Here is a 23,367-nt window from a genome sequence, read left to right on the forward strand (position 1 = left end):
TTCAAACAGGCCCAAAGGCGCACACCTAGTGAATGGCAGCGGTTACCTCCAAGGAAGGGAGTGGACAGGTGCAAGGGTGAGTGGGGATGGTAACGTTATTGGCATCGCTCAAATTTCTTAGTGGCGGAAATGTGAAAAAAATAGACGAGAGAGTGCTACTGAGTCACAGCGCCCCACGTGTGCCTTATCTGAATATCAGCACTGGAAGGGGTCACCGCCTGTTAATTTTATACAGATTCGGGTGTGGTCCTCGGTCCTTAACAGAGGGTGGGCTGCAGCTTTTGGCCACCCAGCAATGGGGCATTCCTCCCTAGAGGGGCTTCTCCCGGAGGGAAGGGAAGCCCAATGGCCGACGGTACTCACATCCAGTGTTCAATAACACACTCACTGAAAAACACTAGCCCACACATTAGAAAGGTTAAGAAAAAATATATTTGATAGTTATATATAGTGACAATGGGAAGCTTATCATTAAGCATAATTCTCACGAGAGTTATAACTTGAAAGGTATCTCATTGTCAAATAAATGAAGTATTTAAGTATTTAAGCTTCACTTATTATTAGGTTTTATTATTTCAACATTATTTCTCGACTGGCCTGGCCCATCAGACAAAAACCGCGCCAACGCAATGCGACCCGATCGGTGCAGCCCGAGGCCCCCACCCCCCACCCCCACCCCCGCCCCCGCAGTTCGGCCTGACCTGATCGCTGGCGCTTGCGGCGCCGGTGCCGGTGGGCTCCGGGCGGCCTCACGCATCCCAGGCCTCCCTCCGGGAGGAGCTCCTCAGTTCCGTCAGTTCATCCTCTTCCTCCCTGAGCATCCTCTCCTGGGACGACACTCTGTCTGTTCTCCGCAGGGAGTCAGGGTTTGCAAGGGGCCGCTGGTCCTGGAACTCGTGGCCCATCGGCGGGTTCCTCCGCGCTGCAGGGCCACTGGGCCGGCTCTCGGGTTTCACCGACGGGAGCTTGCTGTCCTTACGCTCGTACATGGTCAGCCTCCTCTCCACGACCTCACGGATCAGCACTGGAAGAGCACACACACACACACACACACACACACACACAGGTCCCTGCGGTTGGCTGCGTTTTAGCAGCTGGAACTCGGACTAACGGGTGAGCATGAAGCATTCACTGGGCCTCACCCCCTCCCTCCTGTGTCGGAGCCCTTCACACACGGACATGAGCTTCCCTTCTGAGTCCCTAGCGAATCAAATGTGAGTCGTGTTCGATACCTATTTTAACAAGATCTTTATAAAGTAATGACAAAGATATGAATCCTGACCACGTTACAGAAGAACCAAAAATAATACTGAGGGTAAAAATCTGCACCTTGGTTGATATAATTGATATACTGAAAAATTAACTAAAACTGTAAAATCGACACCTTTCTTCTATTTATTCTCACTACTGAAGAGTTTAGAGGTGGCTTTTAAATAAAACAACTTACTGTCAAGCACTGTCCTTCCCACAATGCCGTGTTCCACAGTCTTCTCGACTTCTTTCATTAGCCATGGAAGGAATCCTAGCTCAATATCTGTGATAAAAAAGTCGGTTTTAATCATTAAAAGTAGTTCTTAAGAATCACTATAAGCAGGAAGAACCTGTGCTTTCCCCCTAATGTTACAACGTCAACACTGTCTTCCTTTACACAAAGCGCCACGCACACGGCATCACTGTGTCCTGTTCCCTCTCGGTGTTCCGGTCCGTTCCCCTCCCTCCCCGAGCGGTAGAAACAGTGTTTCCAAAACCGCGGGGCCTTCCGGAGCCGCAGTCTCTGAGCTGACTGTGCAGGCGTGTGAGGTGGGCCTAGGGGCTGGGGGGGGGGACTGGGGGTGGCAGTGCCTCCACATGCAGTGCCAGTCCAGGGTCGGGCGACGCCTGGGACAGGTGCCCCGCCCGGAGCCCGGGGCCTCCCAGCAGCGGACCGGGACTCGGAGCACGCAGGTCAGAGGGCATCTGAGGAGAAGGCCGTCTAGAAACCAGGGGTTCCCGCAGCGGTCCTTTCGTCCAAACGGAAACCCACTCTGCTGCTGTGGAAGCCTTTTAAAACCACGGTCCACTTCAATATACGTCAAAAGTAGCTTTTTGGGGGGCGGGCATCTGCCCTTTTCATCTTCCAGAGGGGCAACGACAGTGTGATAGAGCAGTGTGTTCCCTACCACAGGTAATTTTAAGCTAGGCACGCACCTGTCTGCCAGCTTCCAAACCCACGAGAGGACGCACGGCCGCCGGCTCTGCGAGCGGGAGGGCGGCGGGCGGCCAGAGCCCGAGTCGGCTCCGCCTGGGCCTGTGCGTGCCCCTCCCCCGTGGGCGGGAGCAAGGCATTTCCCTTTCTGAGCCGCAGTGTCTACTTCTGCAAAATGGGACTGAGTCTACCCTGCGCACCCCTGCAGGGCTCCCGGGAGGGTCACATGGTGTCACGTATGGAAAACATTCACAAGTTAGAAAGGATCATAGCGGTGTGAACTAGTAATGTGTGTGCAATCCGACCTCTGCGTGTTGGAGCTGTGTGACCAGCGAGCAGGAACATCACTAACCCTGCCCCCGGACACCGCGCGTCCCCTGGAACGGGACCTGTGCCCGCAGCACTGCGGGTCTGGTGCTGCTGCGCTGGGGACGGAGCGGGGCAGTGAGGCTACGGGACCCGGGCCCTTCGTCTGGCTGGAGCAGCTGCCGAGACAGCTCTGAGGGACGCAGGTTTGGGTTCTGGAAAGGCAGAAACCGGGTCTCCTTTTCTAGCTCCAACACCCAGCACAGCGCCGGGGAGGGTGCGAACACCTAACAATAACCTCAACAACTTCAGTCGCTGCCCCCAGAGGTTTTTGATGAAAATAGAAAATCTGCTGAGAAAAACTGAGTAGCAGCTTACGCAGAAATAGTGCTTTATAGTTTGCAAAAGTTTCAAATATATTATGACACCTAACTTCCAAATAATCCTCACTTTGCAGTAAGAAAATGAAGGCCACGGAGCTCTGTCACGACGAGGCTGGGTCCCAAGCCCAGAGGTCTGGCCTCAAGGGCACACTTCTTTCTACGCTCCAGTGTTGCTGCTCGCTAAAGACCAACTAGCATTCCGAAGTCCAGGTCTTGCCAACACGCTTGTTAGTAACAGTGCTGACTCAGGACAACCGTAACGGACTTTTCACTTCGCTTCGGAGATGGCAAGGCCCCAGTTCAGAGTAGAAGCGAGCGGGGGTAAGTCTGAACTGTTAGGTGGTGCTTGGCGGCGCGAGAGCGCATCTGACAAAACCCCGCACGAACCTCTCTCGACGGGATCGAAGAAGTAGCCGCCGTCGCGGAGGCTGCCGAAGACCGAGGGCAGGAGGTCGGACAGGTAGCGCAGGGCGAAGGCGCGGGCGGCGATCTTCTCCGCCGTCTGCCTGTGCTTGTGCACCACCTCCCACTGCTGCTGCTTCCGGCGCTCCTGCGCACAGAGGACCCCGAGGCTCCGGTGCATGCCGGCCTCGCCCCCGCCGCCCGTCCTCCCCGCGTGCTGGCGCTAGTGCAGGGCGCTAGTGCGTGGAAGAAGATGGACTCAGAGTTCTACCCCCCAAATGGACAGCGAGGTGTCTGTCTGCCTGGGAAAGGTTCACACTTTCCATCGAGTTGTGGATGACTTTCAGCAGCTGGCAGGCCCTGCGCTCAGAAAAGGGAGGGAGCTTATGGTGAAATTCATCTCCCGATCCGTGTTCAAGGAAAGCAATTTCGAGATACGCATGTTTGACTGCACGGGTGATATCAAAGGGTTGGGTTATATGTATTTTTATGCAGTAGTACCGTAAAGTACTGCCAATATAAAAATTGTGTAGTTGCTTAGATGTCTTCAGGAAAGAACTTGGGCCAATGAATTGTCTCACTTGTCAAGAATTTCTCCTGGCTGGCGTAGCTCAGTGGATTGAGCACCGGCTGCGAACCAAACCATCACAGGTTCGATTCCCAGCCAGGGCACATGCCTGGGTTGCAGGCCACGGCCCCCAGCAACTGCACATTGATGTTTCTCTCTCTCTCTTTCTCCCTCCCTTCCCTCTCTAAAAATAAATAAATAAATAAATCTAAAAAAAAAGAATTTTTGAAGTCACAAAGTTCCAAAAATTCTAAGACCTTTCCCTGTTGTTGTCGCTTCTCGGAGCCCACGCCCACAAAGCCGCTGGGCCGCCTTCTCTGTGCCCACGTGCAAGTGGGGGCACTGACACGCTTTCTGGCTCAGTCCGTTTTCAAAGGTTAAGCAAACACAAATCCACATGATCTCTAGTCTTCCTTTTTTCATATTTCCCAATAGTAAGTAAACTAAAAAGTAAGTATTCATTGATAGATCTCACTGGCTATTTCAATCAAGCTAATACTGTTGGTGTTCATTTTACATTTGTAAAAAGTTTTGCATTTGCACAGTTTCTACCGTAAGCCACAAGCTCTCTACACAGTTAACCAATCATCTTGGAGGGAAACTGAAAGTCCACCTGGCTAGGCATGAGGCGGGACACCCCAACAGCCAGCTGTCCTGTGGGGTAAGTGGGACCATCCGGGAGGCCGTCTGAGCTGGCTCAGGTGCCCAGGCACGCCAGGGTGGTGCACTCTTTCGGCGCCCAGGGCAGGGCCACACCGCCTGACCCAGAAACGCCCGGAGAGCCTGCCGACCCCGGTGTTTCCTAACTGGAGGCTGGTGGCATCTTTTAAAGACTGGATTCCAGCCCCGGCCAGGTGCTGTCCCATGCACCGGAGTGTTGCAGGTTCAAGCCCCGGCCAGGGCACGTGTGAGAGGCAAATGGCTGACGTTTCTCTCGTATGTCACTATCTCCCTCTCTCTCTCCCTCCTTCCTTCTTTAAAATCAATAAACATGTCCTTGGGCGAGGATTAAAAAATTGGATTCCAAAACTTTCTTTATGAAAGGTTCTAAACACCTATAATCTAAAAAAAAAACACCCTGCGAGGACCCACGTGGCCGTGGTGCACGCCGAGGGGCCCAGAGGAGAGTCTGGCCACGCTCGGGAGACAAGACCCAGAATTCCACGCAGGCCCTCTGCTCCTGTCCCCCACCTGTCTCAGATGCACGCCCGCTCCCCTTCCTCCTCTTCTGCCTCTGACTGATGGCAGCTCGGTATGTTTCTTTCACTAGGGCTCTTGGTGCTTAAGAGTGCCTTTCAGTTGGGACATAAATAATTTACATTGGTCCACTTGGAATTCCGGGGAACTCTACTCAGGTACCTTTATATACGCTGGGACTTAAAAAACTCAATTCAGTTCATGCAGGTTCTAGGACACACAGAGCTGGAGAGACATGAACAACAAAAACTACTGGTGTCTTCTAACACATTTCTAACGATCTTAGGCGCTGTGACGTGCCACACGTGACTGTGAGCACAGTCTGCTACAGCGCCGCCCAAGCCCAAGAGAGAAAGGCGGAACTCCCTACTTTCTCCTGTCGGTGCCGTTTCTCTTGCTCTTCGAGTCTCTGAACTTCGGCCAGCTCAACATTGCGCAGCTCCTCGTACGCGTTCTGGCCGGCCCGCAGGTTGGCCAGCTCCTCTTCCTCCATCACCTCCAGGAGAGCCTGCTCAATGGTCTTTCCCACCAGAACTTCTAACATCGGCCTGACTTCAAGGTCAAAGTCAAAGAGCTTAAATGCACAAAACAGAGCGAATTCCAAGTAAAGAAATTTTAAATTGTGGACATGATTACAGATGCCCCCCATGTCCCCCCCTCTTTGCCCATGTCCATGCACTGAATTTTAATAGTAGACCAAGCGTTCAGTGAAAAACAACCCGGAGCGTCTCCTGTGTGCCAGACGCCGTGCTTGGGCCCCACTCACGGTTTCCGGCCCTCAGACCGGCCTGCGAGGCCCACGGGAGGGCGCCCTGTTTGCAGGCAAAGTGGCCGAGTCAAGGTTACAGCAAAGACCTATGCGGTCATCACGGCGAACCCTGATACTCGGCCATTGTAAGGTCAAACTCTGAAACCCAGGAGAAATATCCTTGTCTTTCTTACTCCCTGCCTTTTTTACTCAATTCTTACTGATTGTTTTTGGATAATACTTGAAAAACAAAGGAACAAGAGTAACGGATATTAGGTGACTCATCCCTAGGATTTAGAAGCAAATACACTCTTCTGTGTGGCTGATGAGGACTTATTTTCCAAATTTCCATGGCAGTTCGTTCAAGTTCCTCCAGGTCTGAAACCTCATGTAAATCATTATATTACACACATAAGTGTTGCTTTCTCTTCTTATATTTCCTCAACTGGCCAAGCAACGCATCCCACATTGACATGAAAATGTAATGATTTTTAGAGCTTCTTAACATAGGTTATCTTCACAGAAGTTATGAAGATAATCTATAATCTGTAAGCAACTAATAGTAAAATCTTTTATACCAGAAACATCATTTTTCCTTATTTGGTACAAATCTACTTATAGTCTATTTAAGCAAGTATGCAGACACGTAAAAGAGAAAAAAAACATTGCTAATGATTTTTATTTCTGATCAGCAAAGAGGGGCAATCAGAACATGGGTGCCTTGTGTAATTTTAACGTCTTACATTAAAGATAATGAAAACTTAGCTTTATTGGAGAAAAATATCCTCTTGAATTTTGGCCTTCTATCTACAGAATTATAGTTAAGTGCAATAGTTGTAAATCTACTTGACACTATAATAAACGGAACCAAACTTTTCAAAAAAAGAAAAAAGAAATCCAGTAACTACAATCCTTCTGATGGTTCAGTGGTTTATACCCCTGTTAAGCTTTCAACCAAACCTAACTTCACCTGTTCACGATGAAGACAGAGGGACGTGCAAATGCTGTACCATACCTCTCCTTCCAGTATTTCCGTGGCCACATCTCGGCCAGTTTTGGCAGGAATAAAAAGTGGCGTTGGTGGTCTGTCCAAAAACGCATCTGTTTGGCATTCCATATCAACTTCTATTACTCGGTCGGCAATTTCTTCAAGGTATAATTCTAAGGGAATACCATACACATTGAGTTTGGAATGCTGGTCTCGTTCAAGCATGTATCTGTGTCTGAAACGTTAGCTCCTTCAGAATAGAACTAACGGGTCAGAGAATAAGTCTTAGAAAGCGCTCAGATGGGGGATTTCGGTTCACTGTGTGTGTCTGCAAGACCACACAGTCGGTCAGACTGGAACATGTACCGAATGTGGAGAAAGCACCGGGCTTTGCCTTTGGAAATGAAACTAAAACCTTAGATGTACATGCAGGTAGAATATAAAGTATAAGAGGGGGTGGGAAGTTAATAATCCGTCTATATAACTGAGTCCTAAGATAGTAAACATATAAAGATCTGAAAATTCCTGGATATTTAAAACTAATTCTGCCCCACGTCTCTCCGTCACTTGATTGTCCTCCAGCCCACGGAATATAAGTGCGTGCACAGAAACACACGTCCCCGTAGGGAGAACTCGTGCGAGGCAGGGGCTGCACGGGCCCCTGCAAAGAGCAGGGCAGCTGGAGGCAGGTGCTGGACACGGGGCCTGGCCAGGCCACAGCCTCCTCGGGCCTTGGCGTCTTTGTCTGTAAAAGGGATGGTAACGGTCTGCCACACAGAGTCTTTTAACAATAAAGGAGACACATGAGCAGAGGACCTGGTACGGTCTCTGGGATCTAGGAAATACTCAACAAAAGGCGGCTACTATCATAGCACTTAATATTCTGACGCTGTAAATCAACATTAAAATTTATCTCTGCAGAATTACAACTATATATTGGCTGATCGCAGACATACTCATTCTAGACTCAGTGGCGGTGGTGGTGGGGGGAGAACTGTGGAGCGGTTTTCTTCCTCTCGGCCTTGCTACCCAGAAAACACTCTGATGAGCTCACTCACCCCCTGGGCCAGGAGCAAGGAGCATCCTGAGTAGGTACGCGCTCCGTGGAAAACACCGAGTGTTGTCTGATTATCGAGATTCTGTCAACAACACAGTCTAGCCCCTCACAGACCGTCTAGGTCTAGCGGAGGGGTAAGTCCCCCCAGCTGAGAACAGTCAGACCGGTAGGAAAAAGCCTGCACCGGCCCAGGAGAGCCGTGCGGGCCTGGGGAGTGCGCGAGGGGGGGGAGAACAAAGTGACAGAACGGAAGAGGCCGTGGTGAGGGAAGGGGAGGGGGAGGGCTCGGACCTGAAAGGGGTTCCTCCTCCCCAGAGACAAATAAAATGTCAAAACTGAACTGCATTGCTCTCCTCTCCTGCAAGTCCAGCAGTGGTTCATGTTAGGCTACGAAAACAAAGTGAGAAATAGTCCCAGTTTGAAAATAAATATGTAAAAGGGGCTCAGACAGAATTAATTTGATCATAAAATTCTTAAAAAAACCCCCACCCATTTTGTATTGCCATGTGCACCAATATAATAATAATACATAGTTTATGAATTCTTCTAACGAACTGACTTCTCCTATCGAGTGACTGGGAGAGTCCTGGATAATGTAACAGACACACGGCAAACACTAGGGACAAACGAAAAAGCGGACTCAGGGGACCAGGCAAACCCAGAAGCCAGACGCCAGCGGCACGCTCACGGACCTGTCTGCACGTCCACGTGCTTTCTGCCTTCCACGGGTTCCGGCGTCCACGGCCTCAGCTGTTCTTGGGTTCGTTTTTTGGAAAGAGCCCTCTTCTGCATCCGACGGTGCCTCTGAAGCTCTGCATTGCTGAGCTGCCCATGCTGAGAACGACAGAAAAGGCATCTGAAGTTTAGAAAATATTTCTCAGAGCATGCAGAGCCACCACTGTGAAAGCGACTCCGGGACAGCATAAAGGCACCTGTCATTCATGGCTTCCTGGTCATCCAGGGGCGGAAATTTTACCAGAACCGTGTCAGGTAATTAGACAGGTGTCTGACCACGCATGAACGTGGCTCGAAATACCATTGTTGAGTGGTATCAATGGGAGCAGAATCTTATGCAATAAACTGTTTTTCCTCATTCAAGTTTTTTTACCATGATTTCCTCTCGTGCCTAGTAACCTAGTGTGCTGATACACTTGTTCAGGTATAATGAATTTTAATATACAGCTCAGAAATTGAAAAGCACTAAGATGATTTTAGTTTTTCAATTATAGTTGGCATTCAAAACTATTTTTATTAGTTTGAGGTGGACATCACGGTGGTTAGACAAGAATACAATTTACGCAGTGACCCCCGGTAAGCCCGGTGCTACCTGGCACCGCACGGACTTATGACAGTGTTACTCGCTCCCTTCCCTCAGCCCCAGCGCACGAACGGTAGCTACAGGGTGATCACCGTTCTGCTCAGCAGTTCCGCACGGCTCAGAGGCCCCTGATTTCCTGGCTGCATCTCGTTTTGAAATCATCCTCTAGTTAAATCTGTCTTATCCCAAAGCAAATGCAACAGCACCGGGAAAATATCAAAGTGCTTTTCATGAAAAAAACTTTTTAATATTTAAAATTAGAATTCTAAGACATTTTACCTGAAATGACAAGGTAAGGAACACTGAAGTTTTTTGTAAAAACGTGTAATCATCACATATCCTTAATGCAATGGCTCCTGCCATTTGAATGCACGGTTTTTCTGAGCCTGCGATGACGCCGTGTGTTTTACACCGTGTCCCTGAGGTCGCGCAGCCCGAGGCGTAAGCTCTCCCCACCGCATCACACGGCGGAGAGGGGAGCGCGGGCTCTGAAGCTCACACCCCGACGCTTCGGCTCGCGGCGCGCCAGGGCTGGTCAAGCTGGGACTGGTAACTTCAGTTTCCAGGTGGTCAGCTTTCTCATCTGCACCTTGGGGACGCTGACGACACCTGCCGAAGGTCCTGGCTGCGAGGGACAAATCAAACGGTGATGTGACCGGCCCGACACAACACCTGGTACAGAGCAGCTCTCCCCACGGGTGTCACGGTCTCTCGGTACAGAATAACAGCATTCCCCCTCCCCATCTCCTATAATTCCATGTTCCTAATTACTGGTATTATTTTGGGGTCATTTATTGAAGGCTTTTTGGGGTACATATTCTACACTATTATAAAATATCATGTTTGATTTTTTTTCCGTTTTCTTAATGGAACAGAATCACAGGCACGTGCTGTAACGATGTTTTGGTCGATGATGGACTGCATATACCATGGAGGTCCCACACGGCTATAAAGTTGCTGGAAAATTCTTACCGCCCAGTGACGACACAGTAGCCACTGCAACACTGTGGCACACGACTGGTTGGTGGTGGTGCCTGTGCAGACGGACCTACTGCACTGCCGGCGGCGTAGGAGCACAGCACATGCAATTATAAGCTGCCCTAACACGCGATAACGGTAACAGATGGCTATGGTTCTGGTTTATGTATTGACCACACAGTACTTTTCATCATTATTTTAGCGTGTGCTCTTTCTACTTATAAAAACAGGGTTTGCCCCGTAACAGTTTGCCGTGGTGTGCCGGCATCCATCAGCCCACACGCCTCACGTTCACCGCGTCTCTTGATGGCATCATTTTCTCTCGTGCCTGGTTAGTCTCGTGTCGTTTCCTAGAGCAACACGCTGGACAGGCTTCTGGCCCAGAAGCGACAGGTGCACTGCCTGAGCCAGGCGTGCTGGCTGCACTGTCCAGTTTGTGTGAGTGCACTTTGCGACGTTCATATGATGACAGAGTCGACAGAATCACCTAACGACACGTCGCTCAGAACGCACGCTTGTTGTGAAGCAGGGCGTGACTGTGCGAACTGAGCTCTTCAGAGACTTGGGGAAACAGAAGTGCAGCAGGTTCTTTTTTGAAACACAGTGCCCAACTCAGCTGTTACAGGGTCTAGTTAAAATGTCTTTTGAAAAGTTTTATTTCGAAACAATTCACAGGAGGTTGCAAAAGAAGGAGAGTCCTGTGTACCCTTCATCCACCTTTTTCCAATGGTGGCCTTTCCCAAAGTATACATACTGTATTTCACTGTGTATGATGCACACTTTTTGCTCACATTTTTGAGGGGAAATAAGGATGAGCATTCGACATGGGCAGTGTTAATTCCATGTCTATATAAGTGTTTTTAATTCTTTTATTTATGCTAATGTGTTAAAAATGTAACTCTAGAAACCAGTAATGATATATCTATATGCAAAATAATACCCTGGAATATGGTAACTGTTTTTGTTTCTAAATATTAATAAAAAATTAAGAAGTTAAAATGAAAGATTCTTTCCCTGAAAGTCCAGGCCCAAAACGTGGGTGTGCACTATACACAGGAACGCATCATACACGCCGAAATACGGTATTTTATGTACTTGTAGCAAAACATCAACACCAGGAGACTGACGCCAGTAAAATATGAACAGGTCTTACTCGGGTTTAACACTTTTGCCTGCACTGAGTCGTGTTTGTGGGTGCAGTCCTGTGACTGCACCCCCAGTGCAGGTTTGTGTAGCCACCCCCACAGTCCGGGTTTCCTTCCCACCAAGGGGCTCCTTTGGGGAGTCCTTTACGTTTCTCCCAAGTCCCACCTTCCTCCCCGTCTCCTGGCAACCACTGGTCTGTTCTCCATCTCCACAGCTTAGTCTTTTCAAGAATCTTCCATACAAGGAACCACACAGTATGCCATCTTTTAAGACTGGCTTTTTCCACTTAGCAACATGCTGTTGAGACCCACGGAGACTGTTACGTTCACCAACAGCTCAGTCCTTTCTGTGACTGAGTAGAACTTGATTACACGGATGTGCCAGGTTTGCGTAACCATCTTCCTGTGAGAGACACTGGAGTGTGTTTTCAGTTTCTGGCTATCATGAATAAAGCTTCTGTGAATGTTCATTCATGCCCAGGTTCATATGCAAAGACCACTTCTCATTTTTCTGGAATCACTGTCTCAGAGTGCGACTGTAGAGCCAAATTGTAAGTCCCTGTTCGTCGTCATGACTAGCTCCCGAACAGTTTTCTGAAGTGAATGTGCTGTTTCACGTTCCATAAGCAACGGACAAGGGTTCCAGCCGCTCCGCATCCTCACCAACTCTTGTCATTATCACTATTTTTAAAATGTTAGCTTTTCAGCCCTGGCTGGCGTAGCTCAGTGGATTGAGCGCGGGCTGGGAACCAAAGTGTCCCAGGTTCGATTCCCAGCCAGGGTACATGCCTGGGTTGCAGGCCATAACCCCCAGCAACCGCACATTGATGTTTCTTTCTCTCTCTTTCTCTCTCTCCCCCTCCCTTCCCTCTCTAAAAATAAATAAAGAAATCTTTAAAAAAAATGTTAGCTTTTCTAACAAGTGTACAGTTACGGTGTAACAGGTGTATAGTTGTGTTTTGTTTATTTTGTAAAAAGGAAAGGAACTATTTAAACATTACATGGGTTTAGTTGTGGCTTTGATTTTGTATTTCCCTAATGATGAATAATGTTATTTTTAATGTACTTATTTTCCATATAAATCTCTTCTTTGGTAAAATATCTGCTCATGTCTTTTGATCACTTTCTTTTTTTTACACTAAGGTGGTTATGCTTGTCAATATTATCAAAGAGGGTGAGAAGTATTTTTAATTAATTCCTTGGGCTGATATGTCAGTACGGTCACGTAGGTTTCACGTGTACGTTTCTGTGACACGTGACGTGTGTACTGCCCTGTGTGCCCACCACCCAGAGTCAGATGGTCTGACTCTGACCATCTTCTAATTGGGTTGTTTCTTTTCACCTTTGAGTTTTGAGAGTTCTCTGTATACTCCAAATATGAGCCCTTTGTTAGAATGTGGTTTGCAAACATCCTCTTCCAGTTTGTAGCCTTTCATCCTCTTGCAAGGATTTTCACATCAGAAAGTTTGGAATTCTGATAAAGTCTGATTTACCACGTTTTGTTCTCTGGCCTGTGCTTTGGGTGATATATCTCAGAACCCTCTGCTTAGCCCTGGATGCCAAAGGTTTTTTTTCCTAAGAGTTCATAGTTTTACATTTTACATTTAAGTCCATGATCCATTTGAATTAATTTTTGTTTATGGTGTAAGGTGGTTCACTTTTTTTTTTTTTTGGTCTCCAGTTGTTTCAGCACCATTTGTTGAGAAGGCTGTCTTCACTCCGCTGAACCCCGTTAGCCCCTTTGCCAAACATCAGCTGGGTGCGTGCTGTTGAGTTCTCTACTCTGTCCCAATGGTCCATGTGTCTATCCCTCCACCAATACAACCTTGTTTTGATAAAATTACTAACATCATATTTGGTAAATCTTAACACAGGGTAACATAATTCTTCCCACTTTATTTTTTTCCCAAAATGGCATAACTATTTTAGTTCCTTTGCCTTTCCGTATAAATTTTAGAATAAGCTTGTCTTTTTAAAAAAATATGGTATTTATTTATTTTGAGAGAGAGGGGCAAGGAGGGAGAAAGAGGAGAGAAACACCAACATACGAAAGAAACATTGATCAGTTACTCTTCCATGTGCCCCAACTCGGGACAGGGCCCGTGACCCAGGCATGTGCCCTGACCGGGAATTGAACCCCCGACCTTTCACTGTGTGGAACGATGCTCAACCAACTGAGTCATTCTCATTGGGGCAAAATAAACTACGTAAGTCTTGCTGGAATTTTGACAGACACTGTGTTATATCGATAGATCAGCTTGGGGAGAAGTAACATCTTTACGATGGTGAGGCTTTCAGTCCACGCACGTGGCGTACGTCTTTCCATTTCTTTAGGTGGTTTTTAATTCCTTTGATCAGCGTTTTGTGGTCTTTATCTTACAGGTCCTGTGCATGCTTCCATTTATACCTGGGTATTCCAGGGTTTTGAAGGGACTGTAAGCGATACTGTGTTTCAAGTTTCGTTTTCTACTTGCTCCTTTTTAGCATATAGGAATACGACTGACCTTGTGTGCCGATCTGTGTCCCGTGATGCTGTCCAACCCAGTTATGAGTGCTTGGCCTTTCCAGAGAGTCAGTGGGCTCGTTCTAGGCAGACCGTCCTGTCACCGGCAGTCAGGGACGGTCTCACTCCTCCCCCTCTGACCTGCACCTAGCGCGGCTAGAGCTTCCGGCACCGTGCTGACTAGGAGTGGTGCGAGTGGACGACGTCCTTGCCTTTTCCCAGTCTGGGAAGGAAAGCACTGATTCTTTCCACCACCAATTGTGGTGTTAGCTGTATGTATGTTATGGAAGCTCTTCATCAAATTGAGGACATTCCCCTCAACTCTGAATTTGTCGTGTTTATCAGGAATGAGTGTTGAACTGTTAAATACTTGTTCTGCACCAATGACCGTGACCCCGGGATTTGTCTTGTTAACCTGTCAATACAGTGGATCGCACTGATTCACATGGGCCAGAACACCTCTGCCTTCCTGGAGTAAGCCCCGCTCGGGCGTGGGATGCGGCTCTTTTTAAATACGGCTGCACTCTCTTTGCTACGACTCCGTGGGGGACTCTGCATGTGCAGCTGACCCCGGGCAGCTGGCTGCCAGCCTCCAGCCTTCTCATCGGGGTCCCCGGCTTGGGTCTCAGGGCGACACTGGCCTCCCAGGACTAGTCGGCAGGTGTCCCCTCCTCCCGTTTTCTGGAAGGGATTGTGCAGAACTGGTGCAAATTCTCTTTTCACGGGTCTGGTAAATTCTCCAGTGCAACCATCGGGGCCTGGAGATTGCTTTGGGGGAAACTTTTAAATTAGAAATTCAATGTCCTTAATAGTTTATAGGACTATTCATTTTTCTAGTAACCTATTTTTAAAAATATTATAAACGTTTAGTGTGCAACAGATCAGGAATGAAAAGAGACAGACAGACAGACAGACAGACCAGCTGGCCCTTCTGCACGGAGTGAAAGGCCCTGGGCAAGCTCTACTCACGGGCGGCTCCTGGTAGACAGCGTAGGTGTTGCCCCGGATCACCCGCCGGTCGTACATGATGTTCGCGTACGGCGTGGGCTCTTCGGCTCTGTCAAAGGGCAAAGGCTACATGACCGCTGCTCCCTGTGGAGTCAACTCATTCTCAATCAGACTTAGACTGAGATGAAAATAGTCTAAGGTAATAACAGATTTCTGTTTTAGCACAGACCAAAACACCAGGAGAGAAATGGCTGCCACTTAAGGAATGCTTGCCATGTGCCAGGCCCTTCCCATGTGTTATTGTACTTAGTGCTCGCAGTAAGCTGCAAGCTGGGAAATGTAACTCTCATTGGACGAGGGAGGAAGCAAACTCGGAAAGGAACCTGCCGGTAAGGGGCACCGCTGGACTGAGGCTGTGAGACATTAGGCTACCTGACCTTGAAAACCGAAAAGGAGCTGCCCTACAGAACTGACGGAAGTATGATTCAGGGACTGAAAAGTTACATTAACAGTATCAGGCTTACTGAAATACAACGAGTTAAATTTCTCATTGTTCTTAAACTTCAGAGATCTTTTACAATTATATGGTTTTAAATATGAATAAAGCTTTAATTTGGGGGCATAATGATCAATAGTGAAAAATACTGTTGATGTTTGCATTCAAAGTTCTTTAAATGATACTCTACGTGTGGTGACAAGACCAAATGTCCATCTATACCTGTACTAATGTTCTATCAGAAGTGACTTTGAGCCCTGGCTGGCATAGCTCAATGGATTGAGTACGGGCCATGAACCAAAGCATCGCAGGTTCGATTCCCAGTCAGGGCACATGCCTGGGTTGCAGGCCACAGCCCCCAGCAACTGCACATTGACGTTTCTCTCTCTCTCTCTTTCTCCCTCCCTTCCCTCTCTAAAAATAAATAAATAAAATCTTTTTTTTTTTAAAGAAAGAAATGACTTTGAGAGGGGGGGAGGTTGCTTGCTGACCACGCGTTGAAGCCCTGAGCAGACAGCCTGAATTCATGCCACCCAAACCCCAGGCGCGCCGCACCGCTCATCCGACGCGGCCTCCGGGCAGTGTTCAGACGAGCCGGCCGCCCCCTCCTGGGAGCACCCCCTTTCCTCAGCCTCCGTGATGCGCTGTGTCCTTCCAACCACTTCTCTGCACCTGCGCTGACTGTGCCCTCTCAGCCGCTGTCTCACGGCCCCGGCCTGCACTGGGAGACTTCCTCGGGCCCAGCCTTCTCTTGCCCTTTGTTGCCCTCATCCACCCTGAAGGATTCTTCGCTCAGGATCCGTACTCCTAAAACTCCCAATTTTACGTTTAGCTCGGAACTCTCCAACTGAGACGTCTGACGACATCTTACTAAGGTGTCTCGAAGGCAACCTGAACCGAACATTCTCCCACTCCAGGCTGTTACTCCTTTATTTCATTAGATGGAGCACCCACGTGGCTTTAATGTAGAAGCCCGGGAGGCATCAGAACGCCTTCGGTTTCCCCACTCCCTGCCTCCAGCAGGTCCTGGGAATTCTGCCCCCACTCCTCCTCACATCTCCCCGTGCTCGTTGCCCCCACTGTCTTTTAACTAGACTGTTGCAAAGGTCTCTCCTTCAATCTGTTCTGTACGTTGTAGCCAGTGAGTGATCCGTTAAAACTGAAAGATCCAAACACGGCTCTCACTTGACTGAAGCCTCTCTGTGTCAATTAATGTCATAACGAGGAAACATTTTGGTTTAGTTTTCATACTATCAAAGGCCAAAAAGAAAAAAAAATCCGTAACACCTATTGCTGGTGAAGATGTGGGGAAAAGGGTATGTTCAAATATTTCCGGAGAATAAGGTATATTGTTCCATTTGTTCATATTAAAAGTATCCACGATCTAACAATTCCACCCTGGGAATCCGGCCTATAAAAATAAAGAGGTCAGCGCATCAAGTTGTTTATTTAAACCTCCTTCTTTGTGGCAAAAACTGGAAGCAAACTGAGTATCAGTCAAGAGTGGGAAATTTTTAACAAGGGGCTATAATGCTATTAAAAACAATTGGAGGGGTTTCCACAAAGAATTAGGTGTGAAAGGAAGGCGCTGAGAATTATGTATAATATGTTACCATGGCTACGAAGCAGACGAAGCCCTTGCATGTGTGTATGTGCACGTGTATGTTCATACCCTTGTACTGAAACCGGTGAGAGAGGAGAAGAGTGCAGGAGCACCCACGCAAAGCCATCCACATGGTTCACCTTGAGGGCAGGAGAGGAAGCGCAGGTGTACAAGGGGAAGTGACGGGGAGCTAAGGACTCACCCTAGCGTGAACCATAGGCAATCCAAAATGATACACGTATTTCTGTGGAATGAACTAGGACTGTGTAGGTATATATAACATCAGGGAAAAAAAAAAGAAATTAGAGCTTGTAAAAAAGGGGAAAAGGCCAACTGTAGATTAATATGTGTGGTCTGATCCTACTTCAGAACTAAACCTTCTGTCTAAATATACAGGTGCTCATGTACCTCTGTGGACAAGCAAGGAGGTGTAGAATAATAATACAAGACTGTTAAATTTGATTACAACAGGGAAGTGGCAGTAGAGATGGGCAGAAGATAATTGCCATTGCCTTTTTTTTTCACTCTTATTTTGTGGTTTTCATTTGTTCCAACAAGCATATATTGCTTTTGTAAACAGAAAATCACCAATAAGGATAATTTTAAACGAAAAAACAAATACACACACTTATACCACACTCCTTCCAATAGCTTGAATCAATGGGTTAGTTCAATATAAGCAAGGTCCTGCAACTAACTTATCAACTAACTCTCTATATTAAAAAAAAAGTTCCTAATGAACCATCACTTATTTCGTCTGTTGGTCAGATTTAACAGTAATGGTTTAAAAGGAAACACTTAAGGGCACCAGAAAGTGTTTTTGAAAGCAGTACCTTTTGAAATTGAATCCTATTACAAATGATCCCCCTCTAAATTTAAATGTTCTATTTTGGGTTTCTTAAAAGTAATGGGCATTTCTTATCAGAAACGTCTTTGTCAGAATAAGGTAATTACGAATTTGGGGTCAGTTTTTGAAATAAGCATCCAGAGTTACACTGCTGACGCTCAAACATTAATTCAGCCATTTGTGCTGAGTCTCAGGCATGGTCCTAGTTGGACAAAGGACAGAAGGTTCCTGCTTCCACGGAGCCTTCATGCTTGGGAAGTTCTGCCGAGTCCAAAATTTGAGTTTCTTGGAAAGAACTTCAAGAGAACCATAACGATGACGGTCCTTTCTAGACATGGATATTTTGAATATTCGCAAATACTCATTAATGTGAAAACACAGTTTGGGGTCCACCAAGAAAGGATCACCTGATTCTAAACCAAAGACTGGCCTGGCTCCCGTGTTGGACATGTGATTCCTGTGCGTGACACTTTTTGTACCTGTCTTCTTATTTGCATAAGGGAGGTATAAAACCAAATTCACAGCCCGGTGGACTCGGTAAGAAAATGTATTATGTAAATGCCCCCAGGAGGGTGCTTGACCCAGCTGGCCAACGATAAACATGAGCTGGCTCACACTTAGTGAAGTCAAGTCAGCAACTCATTATCCCTAAACACTAACTCCGGGAGGCCACCCCGGCCCCTTCTGCCTTCATTCCTTCACACCACGAGCGAGTTCTTTAGGGAAGAAACTTTATTTCGGCAGCGTGTACAGGAGGGAAAGCAGCCTCGGCAGGTTTCACGAGGGCGAAGGGGCCAGGATGGGGGCGGGGGGCAGGTGGAGACACACAGGGGCTGGTGGCTCACTCACGGCTGCATCAGGCTGTCCCGGTAACGGCGGCGCTGGCAGGGCAGGACCCGGGGCCGGCTGGTGAAGGTGTACGTGTAGGTGCTCATGGTCCGAGAGGCGCGGCCAGTCAACGTGGAGGCCCCGCCTGGGGTCGAAGCACTTGGCTTTCGATGGAACTTGGCTTCGACGCTGATGGGCGCTAAGGCGTCGTGGCAGCCGGAGAGGTTTCCTTTGTGCCAAGGGCAGGGATTCCGGGGCGCGAGGAGGGGCGGCAGGAGAGGAAGCCGGCGGGACGGGAAGCAGCCGGGGGTCGAAGTGGGAGCTACCCTGGGCTCGCTCTAGGGAGCACACAGCCTGCCCGCGGAGCCGCCACCGGTTGCCCAGCAACCCCGAGTTCCGCCTGGGGGCGGGACCTCCTGGCTGTTCCGAGGGCTGGTTTCGCGATGAGGCCCCGGGGCATGCGCACTCCCGACCCTTGCCCCGCCCAGCCGCACCTCCTCCGCAGAAGCGCCTGCGCAGTAGCAATTCTCTGACCAGGAAGGGGGGCGTGGCAGCCCCTGCAGGGACCTTGGGGAGCGAGGCTGCAATCCCCAGCAGCACTTTGGAGCGTGCCATTCGGGGCTGGTGCTGGCGCCATTCCCCAAGCTCCCGCTCCTTAGGGGATCTCCCCGGTTGTTTTTCCCGCTGCCTTGATGCTGCGTCGCTGCCCCAGGCGGCTCACGCACGATCGATCGCTCACGCGGGGCACCCGGGGCTCCCAGCTCTGTTACCTGCGGGGGCCGCGCCAGGGCGTCCCCGGCGTCTCCCAGCAGCGCCACCTCTCCCGACCCAGCGCGGGCTGCCGCCGCGCTCCGTAGCCTGGCCTGCACTTCTCGCCTTTCTCTTCTGCTTACTGCTCTGTTGCTGGCACCTCGCAGGACCAGAGCGACACGGGCCGCCCCTCAGACATAATATTGGGACTGGGGTGGGCGCTTCGTTGAGTCTTTCTTTTAGGCTCCTATACCTTCATTGGTTAGACACCAGGCTCTGAAGAATTGTAAATCGCGGGGTGGGTCTGTACCAAAAAAACGTAGGCAGAGACTTTGGTGTTCCTATTAGCAGCGTTAACAATATTGTTTGTGTAAGTGAAGTATACGTTTTCCTGAAAGATCTAATTATGAGGAGTGGAATCTATAACCATAGATTATTCTTTCCCCCGAGTTTTGCTTTTGTCTCCAACTACTTAGTGAAGTGCCTACGGTCTCCGGAGCAGCCTTTCAGCTGAACGTGGGTGGTCGTCGTAGCACATGAATTTATATGAGTTTCTGCCACAAGGTGTCACTGGTTCTTCGTTAGCGTTTAGTAAGTAAAGTTGCAGCACAAGTACACCAACGAGAAGGCAGTTATTTACATTGTCGAAAGCTTTCCTTTCAGGAGCCAGAGCATTTGCCAGGTGTACGCAGGTGTAAAGGGACGCCTGGAGCCCTAGGCTAGGGATCCGCAGTCCAGACAGGGGTTGAGAGTTTAGGGCACTGGAGGATTTGGAGTCAGGGACCAGAGGTTTGCACTTGTGAGCTGTGTGACCGCAGGCGAAATTTAAACAATTTTTTCTTTTATTGACAAAGGCAACATTTTTGTTATTTTTATCAATAAAATAGCACATAATAGATGCTGCTTTACCAGTACTACCCAGTTATTTGTGCTGGGTAGTACTGGTAAAGCAGCACTGGTAAAGTACTGGTAAGTACTGGTCTATCAAAAGAACTAATGTACGTAAGAGTGTTTTAGAAAATTGTGTTATGGACATACAAGATTTAGAACAATTTTATAAAAATTATGCACAACTCTAGAGCTATATAGCTATTCTATTCAACAGTTGTACTGGTGAAAGCTCTCGGTTATAAATGGTAGAAACCATGTGAACTGGCTTGGCAAGAAGAGAATGTTCTGAAATGTATCAGGGTAGTTCATGTGACTTCAGGAATGACAAGTGTCGTGGGGACACGGGCTTCAGGCACCCCTGGAATCACGATTTGCGTGACACCAGTGTGAGCGGCTCCCAACTTTCTTTTCAGCTTTGAGGTCTTTACTCTCTGGCTCCAACTCGCCTCCTCTGCAAATTAGGCAACATTCCGATATTGTGAAGGTGGTAGAGCGTCCACATGACGTCATCCTATAGGTCGAGAAGATGAGAAGCCAGCCCTGGAGAAATAAGTGCTATAAAATCACCCTGATTTTGGTGAGGAAAATACTGATTTGGAATTTATGAAAGCCACCATAGGTTATTACTAACCTTCAAATTAAAAAAAAAAGTAAAACCCCAATGTTCAATCTTTGGGTCTGCATGTCTTTATTTAAAAAAAAATTAGACAGTATTCCATTATCTTCTTCTTCATAAAGAAATCAGAGATTGAAAAATGAAAATTTATCATAAAACCATGGGTGTGAACTTTTTCACAAACCTTCATTTAAAACATTTCACATGGTATTCTTTTAAAAGGCATCTGATCTGGAACATATGTAAATTCGAAACCTATTTTTGTATAACTCTTCAGGAACATATACCACCATATTCTGAGGCGCACTTGCCAGTTACACATAAGTTAAATATAAGTGAACTTCTTTTAAACCCTAGCAAATGCATTAATTGCTTTTTTACAAACCCCCCTTTAAATAGCACCATTACTGATTTTTCTGCATCTGCATTGATCAGTCACAAGTGACGTTAGTTATCTGGGAGACTTTATCTGAAAATAAATTCTCCTGCCCTGAATTCCCTTAGCCAGAAGCAGAAGCAAGTTTTTAAGTAAACTTTCTTGTACTGAATGGACGGAATCTCTTCCCAGCCCGGAGATTATGTTGGAACCCGGGAGAGGAGACACCCGCAGTGAGCCCCTGCCTGCCAACAGGGAACCGTCTGGAAAGTAGAGAGGATTCGCTCTCCTTGGAGCAAGGGGGCGGCTCCCTCCTCTCCATGCAGCTAACGTGCTGTCTGGAAACACTGTAACATCGGTGGAACTGCACTTGATTGTACACATGCCTCAGCTGGGAGTGTTCTTAAACATTCAGGTTTCTCTGGTAAGAAACAAATGTAATACACAGGACATAACTAGGGCTTCTAAAGTGGGTTCAAGGATTCTTTCCAAAAGCATTCCAAGATGTCTTTGACCCTGAGATTCGTTTAGAAAGAAAGAGTTGGGATTCCGGTTTTAAAATGCTACTGACTGAAGCAGGAAGTCCCTTACCTGTCTAGGAGATGTAGACCGGGGGAGGGGACAGGAGGGTGACGAGCAGTCTGTGCTTTAGCTTGAGAAGATTTAAAATGCAGCCGGGCAGACAAAGAGTGAGGCCAGGGGCAATTATGATGCCGTGCTTGTTGGCAGCTACCAGGTCTGGGTTCATTTCTCTTATTGGAGGATGATGGGGGTGGGGAGGGGGAGGCGGAGGAAGGGGAGAAACGTGAAAGCCATGAAAGCATGCGGCTGTCAAGCAGGAGGAAGGGGGCGTGCATCTGGACAGAGGAAGATGGATCCCAAGGAGTGGAGCTGGCATCCCTAGAAGCATAACCTACCTACTCACAAGTGAGAGAGAGCAGAAAGCCGTGAGGGGGAGAATTCTCGAGAGTAAAAAAGACAATCAGACATGACTGAAAGGGAGTGACATTATAGGCAAAAATACTTCTGAGCATCAAGAATCGTGCCGGGCTGAGAATAGAATGACAGATAAAAGTCACCATGGTTCTGGCCCTCGGGAGGCTAATGGGGTCGCCAGGCAGGGGATAGGTACTCCGGCCCAGCGTGACATGTGTGATGACAGGGCGGGACAGGGTGCAGCTGATGCACAAGCACCTCTAGCCCACACGGGGGTGATGGCGAGCTTCCTGAGTGGAAGGGTGCTGGAGCGCAAATCGCCGGGCATTGTGGGAGTTTGCCCACAGATGAAGTGAGGGGGACATGTGTTTGGGGGGGAAGATACCGTGTGTGAAGCCCTAGAGGTGAGGGGGTGCCCAGCACCTGGAGGAACTGAGAGCTCAGTGTGTCTGCCTCAGAATATGAGGCAGACAGTATCCAGAAATACAGCATTCAAAGGAGCTAAAGATGCAACAACGGAGTTCAAATCCACATTCTAGAGAACGTTGGTGAAGGTCAAATCAGTGATTTAGAGAGCCATCCGGAGAAACGCTCCCGGAACCTAGAGGAAAGGGTTAACGACGCTGCCCCCACGTGGAAGGTGATAGACACACAGGGGAGGGGGCAAAATTGAACATGAGACCCACGTTCCCACGGGAAACACCAACTAGAGACTCAATATACCAAGTGTGTCCTGAGTGGAAAAGTACTTGAAAACACATTACCCAAAGCGTGCACCACATCCCAAGAAAAACTGATGGCAACATTTTTATAATACAAGGATATAGGAAGCAGATCTTACGAGCATTGAGGCAAAGCGAAGCAAGTTACCTTTCAAGAATAAAAACCCAATGGCTTTAGGCTTTTCTGCAACATCCAAGATCAGAAGATAATTAAACACCGACTAGAGATTCTGAGGGGGAGGGGGAAAGTCTGGGAACGACTTCACAACGGAACCAAGTCCGTTGTCTTTCAAGGCAGGTCAGATTTGCAAGACCATCCTGTCCCTCATTAAAAAAATACTTCAGTTACCTACCCCAGAGAGCAGTCAAAATTAAAAACTCAGTAATGAGGAATTTATGACCCACCAGGATTTATGAGGCCAGCCTGTTCACTTCAGGCTGAAATGCAGGCATCCTGTTCTCCTGGACTCTTAGGCTGTTCCTCCTGAGGCTAATGCTGTTTCCCAGAAGATGTATTTCTTGCACCACATGCTTTACCCCACGTTTCAGAAGAGATGTCATGTTCGATGACCGCTT

At 48.2% G+C, this 23,367-nt stretch overlaps 1 protein-coding gene across 1 annotated transcript; it reads right to left on the reverse strand.

Annotated features, from left to right (window-relative positions):
* Positions 1-409: 409 nt before the first annotated feature.
* Positions 410-18,929, reverse strand: RSPH3 (radial spoke head 3). The gene is made up of 8 exons (XM_028510592.2): positions 18,522-18,929; positions 14,748-14,835; positions 8,527-8,668; positions 6,805-6,950; positions 5,412-5,615; positions 3,262-3,424; positions 1,448-1,534; positions 410-1,024 (listed from the first exon to the last, which is right to left on the reverse strand). Exons 1-8 carry the CDS (start codon positions 18,605-18,607, stop codon positions 750-752), a joined length of 1,191 nt encoding a protein of 396 aa, XP_028366393.1. The 5' UTR covers positions 18,608-18,929; the 3' UTR covers positions 410-749.
* Between the last annotated feature and the right edge of the window lie 4,438 nt (positions 18,930-23,367).

Source organism: Phyllostomus discolor, chromosome 4 (assembly GCF_004126475.2).
Source record: "Phyllostomus discolor isolate MPI-MPIP mPhyDis1 chromosome 4, mPhyDis1.pri.v3, whole genome shotgun sequence".
In the NCBI taxonomy this organism is placed as follows: domain Eukaryota; kingdom Metazoa; phylum Chordata; class Mammalia; order Chiroptera; family Phyllostomidae; genus Phyllostomus; species Phyllostomus discolor.

What these genes read in the sequence shown, in the direction of transcription:
- RSPH3 (XM_028510592.2), bottom strand. Translation starts at nt 18,607, where the DNA reads ATGAGCACCTACACGTACACCTTCACCAGCCGGCCCCGGGTCCTGCCC. An exon ending in CTTCGATCCCGTCGAGAGAG is followed by an intron (nt 1,535 to 3,261) that starts GTTCGTGCGGGG and finishes TTTTTATCACAG; the next exon opens with ATATTGAGCTAGGATTCCTT. An exon ending in GGGAAGGACAGTGCTTGACA is followed by an intron (nt 1,025 to 1,447) that starts GTAAGTTGTTTT and finishes GTGCTCTTCCAG; the next exon opens with TGCTGATCCGTGAGGTCGTG.